Source organism: Emydura macquarii, unplaced genomic scaffold (assembly GCF_026122565.2).
Source record: "Emydura macquarii macquarii isolate MOO-44397 ecotype Brisbane River unplaced genomic scaffold, CSIRO-AGI_Emac_v2 contig_2292, whole genome shotgun sequence".
In the NCBI taxonomy this organism is placed as follows: Eukaryota; Metazoa; Chordata; order Testudines; family Chelidae; genus Emydura; species Emydura macquarii.
Window position 1 is genome coordinate 1,050,363 of NW_027132429.1, and position 9,179 is coordinate 1,059,541.

At 51.5% G+C, this 9,179-nt stretch overlaps 1 protein-coding gene across 1 annotated transcript; it reads right to left on the reverse strand.

Moving 5' to 3' along the window:
- Positions 1-5,585: 5,585 nt before the first annotated feature.
- On the reverse strand, positions 5,586-9,179 carry ELOF1 (elongation factor 1). The gene is made up of 4 exons (XM_067560460.1): positions 9,022-9,179; positions 8,503-8,624; positions 7,072-7,142; positions 5,586-6,016 (listed from the first exon to the last, which is right to left on the reverse strand). Exons 2-4 carry the CDS (start codon positions 8,616-8,618, stop codon positions 5,952-5,954), a joined length of 252 nt encoding a protein of 83 aa, XP_067416561.1. The 5' UTR covers positions 8,619-8,624; positions 9,022-9,179; the 3' UTR covers positions 5,586-5,951.

The window sequence follows — 9,179 nt, forward strand, 5'->3', positions numbered from 1 at the left end:
TATTCTAAACCTATTTCTGAGCTTCTTTAAGGGCTCCCTGGTGAAGCCTGCTTATAAAAGGGAAGGTCAAAATGAGATCTAGTTCATGTCACAAAGCCTGTCACCTCCAAGTCCTCTGCCCTGCTGCCAATGATCGTGGGGCGCCCATTTTTCCATGCGCCTCGCTTGTGTGAAGGGAATCTTCTTAGGTCCGTCTGGCCCCCGTCACCGTAATATTTGAGCACCTCACAATCTTTCCTATATTAATCCTCAACAGCCCATTGAGGCAACGGGGGCAATTATCCCCCATTTTAGAGATGGGGGGACTGAGGCGAAGAAAAACGCGGTGACTTGCCCAAGGTCACACAGGAAGTTTGTAGGGGAGCAGGAACCTACCCCACGTCTCCAGCCAGCGCCCTAACCAGAGGGCCATCCTTCTGCTATACAGAAAGTGCTGTCAGAAGCGTAAGCAAACCAAAGAGAGGAAAACGTTTGTCTCCCCTCCCAGATGCTGATTTCTAACTCTTGGGTTTACAAGAGTACAGATCAGGCACAATGCGTGCAGACAGAGGTCAGGCCCGCGGTGTCCCTTTAACAGAGGAGGCTGCAGAGAATAATACTGAGGGCTATGTGATTTCCCTCCTCCCACAATGCCTGGGTTGACACAAGCTGGTTGGCAATGTTTGATCAGGCTAAGATAAGAAGCCATCTAGAAATGCTCACCATTTTCCAGCATGTATCAGTGGTGAGGATGAGTTAAGACCCTCGAGCCCTGCCATGTCTCCAGCTGGGCACTTCCATCGTTTTCATCACTGTCGTGTCTCCCAGACGTATCGATTTACCTCCTTTAGCCCTGTGCGGCAGGGAAGGATCATGGTCCCCTTTAACAGGTCAGAAGCCGGAGCACGGAGATGAAGTGACTCGCCCAGGGTCACGCTGGTAATTGAACCGGTTTTCAGAAACCGTGTCCACTCCTAGCCGTTTGCAAATCCCAGGTTCAGCTGGGCACAGGGCTCTAGAGGGTTCGCACCTATACAAAAAGGCTTTGAGACCCTCCTGCAAAAGCTGTTAGACGTGCGGAGAGACTCCCCAGATGCTACCATTTGCAGAGGGGCTCAGACCCAGCTTCTTCAACACAAACCCTTAACACGGGGAGTCGATAAGCGGACCGGCAGCCGAATCGCACCACCAGCTGCTTTTGAACAGACCCCGAAATCTTTTTATTTTCTCGTCATCGTTGTTTTATTTTATTATTGTCTCTCGGGTCTGGACCTTGACCAAGAAATTTGGACCCTGGCAAAAAACAATTGATGGTATACCCTGCCCTAACGCTGGAGACAGCTGGCTGTTCTGCTTGCCATGAGATCTGCCACCAGGGGGTGACGTCCACACACACAGCCCAAACGAACAGCTTACACAGGCAGCGCATCATCCACCTCTGATCAGCTCTGTCCTCACCCCGCTGCCACAGGCAGGCAGATGCTCCTTAGACACCCCAGCTCCCCCCTTAAAAGCTACGTTAACCCTCAGAGTGCTGGACTAGTGCTTCACAGAGCTAGTTCTAGTCTAGCTTACCGAGACAGGCAAGGCAGGGACAGTCTCCTCCAGAACTCTTCAGGTTACAAGTTTCCGTACCAGGTCGGGGAGAGTTTGCAACTATGTTCTTGACATGACACGTAGCAGGCCCCTGTGAAATGCCAGCAAGAAACCCAGTCAACACTACTCAGCCCTGTTGCAGGGGGTTCCCATTAAGGTCTTTAAAGAAAAGGTCTAATGGCACGTGTGCCGCGGCAGCCGAGTCAGGAGGGGGCAGCCCAGCTTGAAAGAGGCAACGCTGCTGCAGCCCCGGGAGCGGGGAAAGAGGCATGGCTTACTTCCAGTCTCCAGCCACAAAACAGCGTGGGAAGGAAAAGGTTGCATGCCCAGGATTGTAGAAGATTACAGGCAAAGAACTGATACTGGAGACCTGGTCTACACTTAAAACCAAGACTGGCACAGATATGTCGGACCGGGCTGGTGGTGAAAAAAACCACCTCCTTGGCCGCCATAGCTATGCTAACAACATCCCCCATGTAGATGCAGCCCCGGTGACAGAAGACAGTTTCTGTTGCTATTGTTCGGGGAGGTGGGGTCTCTACCCACACAGAACTACTACTTCTGATGGCGTGGGCTGCATCTACACTGGCACGAGCCATGTCCCGCTTCAGTGCGGGAAACTGGACTAGCTGACTGATCGAGGGCCCGGCCCGGCCCAGATGGCTAGAAGTCTATGCCAATGCTACAGAGCCTGAGAAGGAAACATCAAGAAGGGAGGGAGGAGGGTCAAGCGCTAAGTAACCTCCTTCCTCCCGTACGCTAGAACATCACATCCTCCATGCCCTGGCACTGCCTGGCTTTGCAGCTGTGCCGGCTGCAGCAGCTCAAGGCTGCCCTGGCTCAGGCAGCCACCTGCTGAAAGTCGTCATGAGTGTCTGAGCGACTGGCCTTTCGCCTCTGGAGTTGCAGGCTCATGCAAGGCCACCAGCGAACAGAGTTCGCTGGGTCTCTGGCGACTCTGCCCCTCAAGACCACCATCTAGCTCAGGACAACTTGGAGGGTGTGCTCTCACGAGACCCAAACCTACAAACAATAGGAAGCGAGGATTTTCACTGAGGGACATGGGCAGGCCTGGGGGGCCGGAGATTGGATGACAGCAGCACGGGAATAGCAGGTGTGCAACAGAACAGAATTAAGAAGCATTAGCAGAGCCCTACCTGCAGGGAGCAGAGAGCAGGGAAAGCTGGGGGCTGAAGGTCAGGACTAAGGCGCACTGTCAGAACAGGGTAGGGGGAAGGGTGCCCAGGGCTGGGATAGCAGGGGGCTGTAGGTCAGGCTGAGAGGCATGGGCAGAGCTAGGGGGCAGGGCTGGGGTAGCAGGGAGCTGTAGGTCAGGCTGAGAGGCATGGCCAGAGCTGGGGGGGGCCAGGCTGGGATAGCAGGGCGACTGTGGGTCAGGACTGAGAGGTATCGGCAGAGACCCATAAGCAAAAACAGCAAGCCTGTGTCATCAGCCCCTCCTGTGTGACGGCCACATTCTAAAGGACACACGTTAATTGTTTAAAACCTATGGTACAGTGAAAAGGGCCCAGAAAGCTCCCCCCACACCACCAGCGATCCACACAAATCAGGTAATGGGCTGCTTTTATGAGCTGTTTACCCAGCACAATCTTCCAGAACAAATAGCGCCTGCTCAGCTGATTTTCTTCTTCCACCACAACCACTCCCATGCAGCCTCTTGTCCTTCGCTGGAACGCAGCCTCCTGTGCAGTTTCGATGAGTAAGGAAGTCTGCATTGGCCATGCCGTGACCCCAAGAACACACTTTGCCTCTAGGCAACTGGCTCAGACAGAGACTAGGTCTGAGGCCCGGGGGGACTCCAGCTCACTTGCAATGAAGCTGCCGTGAGGTCCGTGCTCCTGGTGTAGATGAGATCACGGAGGGTACACGCTTCGCTCCCCTACACTGCAAAAAACCCATGGTCTGTATCAGCTGACTCAGCAGCTCGCCCTACAGGGCTAACAGTGCAGACACTGTGACTCCAGGTGGAACCCAGGCTCTGGGTCTCGGATCCCAAGCGAGAACGTCTACACTGTTCTTTTTAGGCCGGTAGCGCAACCTGCCTGAGTCAGCTGACCCAGGCTCTGAGACTCCCAGCTGCGGGTTTGTTCGGGTTTTTTTGTGACATACCATAAGTGTTCAGGCAGCAAAGAGCTAGAGGGGATGGGTTTGGGGCAGTAAATCAATAATTTGGAATCCTAGCAGCCCTTCAGCCTGACAAGGCAGAAACCTCATATGCTCACAGCCCATTTAAGATATTAATCCCCATTTTACTGAAGGGGAAACTGAGGCGCAGGGCAGGGAGGGAATTTGCTGAGAGACAGGAAAATAACCCAGCATTTCCTACCACCATTGCTCATCTGCTCTGTCTCATACAAGGATGCAGCTCGCACAAACACCCACCTGCCTCGGGAAATGAGCCCAGTCACTCAGCCCAGAATCCATGGGACACCAATGACAATAAAAGACAACAAAGACCACTTCCCCCTCCCATAATGGCATTTATTAAAGGGACATTCTACCACTCCAAACGATTTCTAAAGGGCCACCCTCCCAAAACAAACCCAAAACAAACCAGGGCTGCCGCTTGCTTTCCCCATGCCTTGAGGGAAAGGTGTCCAAACCCAACCTGGAATTCAGAACAGCTTAATCCTCAACCAGTGCAGCTTCCCCTTGTAAATCAATCAGCGGCCAGGATGGAGTTCCAGCTGCTGCTGGTACCACCCAGAAGATCCAAGGAAACATCTTGATACAGTAACAATTTCCTCCAGTTAAAAGCAGCAGGTAAAAGCCAACGAAGGCCAAGGTAGTTAATTTAGCCCATCCTCCTTCCCTTCCCTCACTCTGATTCATCCACACACACCCACACCCACACACTCTCTCTCTTGCAAACAATCCTCTTCCCTTTCATTACAGGCCCCAATTCAGCTCAGCCAAGTATCTGCCACTACCTTAAAAACCAGCAGAGCCAATGGCCGTGCAATTGCCTCTTGCAAGACCACGAGTAACCGCGGCATCAGAACAGAGGCAAACGTTTTGAATCTAAGACAGAGAAGTTATCGCACAAATAAAACAGAGCAGGACGTACTGGCAGTGATCACCAAACAGCTCTGCAATCCTAAGCAGCAGAGATTGTGCTCAGTCTAGCGTCTGGATGGTCAGAAGGTGAAAAGCACTTGTCACCATGACTAGACTGAAGAAAACATAGTAACAAAAGCTATTATCTGATCCTAAGCTTTCCGTGCCACAGAAGTCTGGCCGTTCTCTCCCCCTCCCCAACACCTGTTATTCAGACAACTCCCCAAGCTCCCCAGCACTGCAGCCTGATTCACTACCCACACTCCAGTACAGAAGTTTTGCTGTATTTTGATTTTTAAGGGCCAAATGAGCAAATCCGGGCCTACTGCTGCACAGGGACCAGTCAGAGAAGAGCAGTCATCTGTACCAACATGACTGGCCTGTTTTCTGACAAATTGCTCATTCAAACCAGTTTACCCCGCACTGGAGTAAAGAAACCTATACCACAGTGCCCCTGTTTAGGTAAGTCAGAGTTAAATGTGTCAGATGGGGACCCTTCTACGCCAATGAGTCCTGTTGGAGAAAGCTAGTCAAAAACCAATATCCAAAACTGGGGCTGAAGGGGGGGAGTCTACAGTACTTCATTGTTAAGAATATCTTACATTTCTATCACATTTTGTGTCCAAAGATCTCAAAGCACTTTATTTTACAAAGCTAAGAGTGTTATTCACTCTGATTTAGAGGGGGAAGCTGAGGTCCTAGGAGGAGAAGCGACTTGCCCAGGATCACATTGGAAGCTGGTGGAAGACACAGGAAAAGAACTCCAGACAACCTGCTGCCCTGCTCTAACCACTAGACAAGACTTCCTCTGTATCAACATTTCAATTGATATTAAAAGCAGGGTAGAAGCCAAGATATAGCCTATTCCAACAGGGATCCAGCCAGCACTGCAAAAGGACATTTCTTGGCCCAGACTAGGATTAGTAACGGACTTTTTTTTTTTATTATTAACTGTTGCAATTTAATCATGGTGACAAGTCATTTCTTATCTTGTGAACTTTCAAACTGCTAGGCTGAGCAAAGCAAAATACTCTTCTCCCCCTCTGTAACTAGAGCAGCGTTTCCAATTGTCCGCTAACAGCATTACATGTGCATGGGTCTAAACTGGCCCCAGGATAATTCATAAAAAGGAACAACAGCTATAAAAAGATCCTTGGATGGAAAAGCTAATAAAAAACCCAGACACCTTCTCCAAACCCCCCGATTGTCTCATGTTATGGAACTAGCACATTTTTTTCCATGTACGAAATACTGTAATATCCAGAATTAGCACAAATGAGCTTCATGCCCAGCTGCTGCTACTGATTGGCCGCCTCACAAGCATCTATCCAATCGCTGTACACGTCCACCGGTTCTGAAAGATCTGAGGGGATCAAAGGTCAAGGAAGAGGACACCAAAACAACACCCCTGCCATCACCACCTCCCCTGAAGCATGGAATTCATCTTGTACTTGGAGCTCAAGATATTTGTTTTGCACCTTTCAGACTCTTCCCCACAACTCCTTTCTGCCAGCCCTTTGTGACAGACCTGTGGGGAAAACACCACTGCCACTCTGGCTCCTCCTTGCTCTTTTCATCAGTAGATCCCAAAGCACCTTATGAAGGGAGGCGAGTATCATTATTCCCATCTTAGAGACGGAGACACTGAAGCAGCTACAGGGAGAAATTAGCAGACAACCATGCTAACAATAACCACATTTCATTCCCTGTCATACCAACCAGGATTCTGACCTTAGTGTGGACATGGACTATGACTGGATATCATGTCATATCGGCCCATGCTGCTACAGGACGATAAAGGCCAACAAGTGAAAGCGAGGTGGGAAGTTAATTCTATTTTTTAACATGCGTTTCTGGATTCAGTTCCTAATGGTTACATGCATCACACAAGCTTTTTCCTGGAGTCAGTGACGGGTTCGAGATTGGATGTTTTCCTGAAAGATCTGCTCTAGTTGAAACAAAATTATTCTGGCGAAGTCTTATGACCTGTGGTACTCAGGAGACCTGACCAGATGATCACAATGGTCCCTTCTGGCCTTGGAATCTATGAGCACTGCTATATGATTGCCCAGTTATTTTAGCTGCTGCCTCTTGCTTCCAGTTTCCATCATGGGCTGGAACAGGAAGTGCCAAGATACCACAAGAAGCTGTGCTCTAGCCCAGTGGAAAGCACCTAACCCCAAGCAGAGCTTTCAGAGTTTGCTGCTGCTGCTGACTCCAACCAGAGAAAGTTCTAACCGTGATACTCGGACACTTCATGTCAGCAAAGTTCTGGGGGCTCAGGCAAAACCTGAACTCCAAGATCCCCATGGCTGATGTGTAACTGCAGTGAAAATTCATTTCCCTTCTTCAATTCATGGGGAAAAAACAACTGCTGGAAAGACACCTTGCTTCAGTCATTAGAAGCGCAAAGGATACACGTTATGGGTGTCTGAAATTCTTCCAGACACACAGTACACGATATTACGCCAGTGTTCCGAGCCCGGTCCCTGGAACATAGAAAACAATATTCCAATAGCAAATATTTCCAAAGAGCAAAGCAAATGGACCTTCAAAGAGCAAACAAACAAGAGTAAGTGGTTAAGAATACACTAGTCTTCCATAGCAACCACTGAAACAAAACACAACATTAACAAATTAAGCATCACAACCCTCTTAGAGCTATTAAGTTAGTCACATTTTACTGACAGGGAAACAAGCGAATGAAAGGGAAGCAACTTGCCCAACCTGATCACAAAGCAAGTCAGCTGCAAAAGCAGGGAAAAGAACCCAGGAGTCCTGACTCCTGGTCTTCTGTTTAACCAATGGACCACGTTCCTTCTCAAGATTTGAGATACGTTAAGAGAACGAAACATTTAGGCATTAGGCTAAAAGATAAATAAGGTGAAAATGTGAAAACCATCCGCAAGCTCTGAAGGAGGAGAGAGGAAGCATTTGAGAGGCTACAAACCTGAGTTGCAGAGTGTTTGATTAGACACTCAAGAACAGGGAAAGTGGGATGAAGATTAGGAAAAAAATTCTTAATAGGGAAATCTTGCTGCGCTTGACTACTACTTTTATGGACATGACCCAGACCATGCACAGCTGCACCTCAGCAGTACTTGCTGATGGGGATATAGCAAAAACCCAAATGCCCTTACTGTGTTGCTCACTTACATCATTTAAAAAATAATGTTGCTTCATTACTGAAATGCTTTCATAGGGCTCTTGCCAAAAACACAGGCTTCACCACACCAATCAAACTAACGGGCCAGTCTAGCTCTGTATCCCCCCCTCTGCCTCATGCCAGATCAAACCAAATGGATCCCTTCTAGCCTGGCTTCTCTCTCCAATCGGGAGAAACCACCAGCTTACCCAGCCCCTTCCTTGCCATGCCAGAGCTGGCAAACAGGTGCATCAGCCTACTGATGAAAAGAGCTATAAAATAATAATAGTAACAACAACCCCTCGCTCTTATCTAGCGCTTTTCACCCATCGAGCTCAAAGCACGTCACAAAGGAAGTTGGCATTATTATCCCCATTTTACAGACAGGGAAACTGAAGCACATGGGGGGGTGATGTGACATGCCCAAGGTCACCCAACAGACCAGTGGCAGAGCCGGAAACAGAACCAACATATCTGGAGTCCCGGCCCAGCGCTCTAGGCTGTCGTCCACCCGTCCCTTGTCGCTACACTGGATCAAACCAATGGGCCCCCATTTCCTCCCTCCTGACTCAGCCTCAGGTGGGAATCAGCTCATCCCCCCGCACCCCGAGGAGCGCCAGCCCCCCGGAATCACACCCTCCGGGGCACGAGCCCCGCAGCTCAGCGCCTGCGCCCCTGCCACTAGAACCTCACCAGCCGCTTACATTTTGACGTCGCAGGACTTCTCGTGGTTGCAGAAGGGGCAGGTGAACTGCGTCTCCAGGGTGCCCGTCATCTTCTTCTTGGGCGGGGGCTTCCGCTTGGACTTGCGGCGGCCCATCCTCGCCTGCCAGGGAGGGAGAGCGTCAGGCCCGAGGGCCAAGGCGAATGGCACGTGCTGCCCTGGCCCCTCCCCCCATGGCACCTCGCCCTCGCCCCATGGCAACGCCCCTCCCCCCCGGGGGTGCCCAGGAACGAGCACGTGGCGCTACAAGGAGATCTGAGCCTCCCCTCCCCCATCACCGCCTGGGAACGGGGGGCTCGTAACCCCCCCACAGAGCAAAGACCGAGCCCGGCCTCTCCTTCCCCCCGAGGCAGGGCAGCAGGAGCCCGGCTCCCCGCCCCCCGCCCCGAGCTATGGGGGGGCCCGGCACCCAGGGGCTCGGACGTCTCGAATCCAGCCGCCCCCCCACAGAGTCCCGGGGGTCACTTCCGGGGCGGGGCGGCTGGGCTCCGACCCTCACCTGTCTCCAGCCGCCGGCCCCAGCTCAGCAACCGGCGCGTTTCCAACGGCGACGGCGGCGGCACTTCCGGCTTCGTCCCGGAAGAGAAACGTGGCCGCCCCGCCCCGACGCCCAACCCGCGGCGGCCATTGGCTGGCCTCCGGCCGAGAGCGGGACTG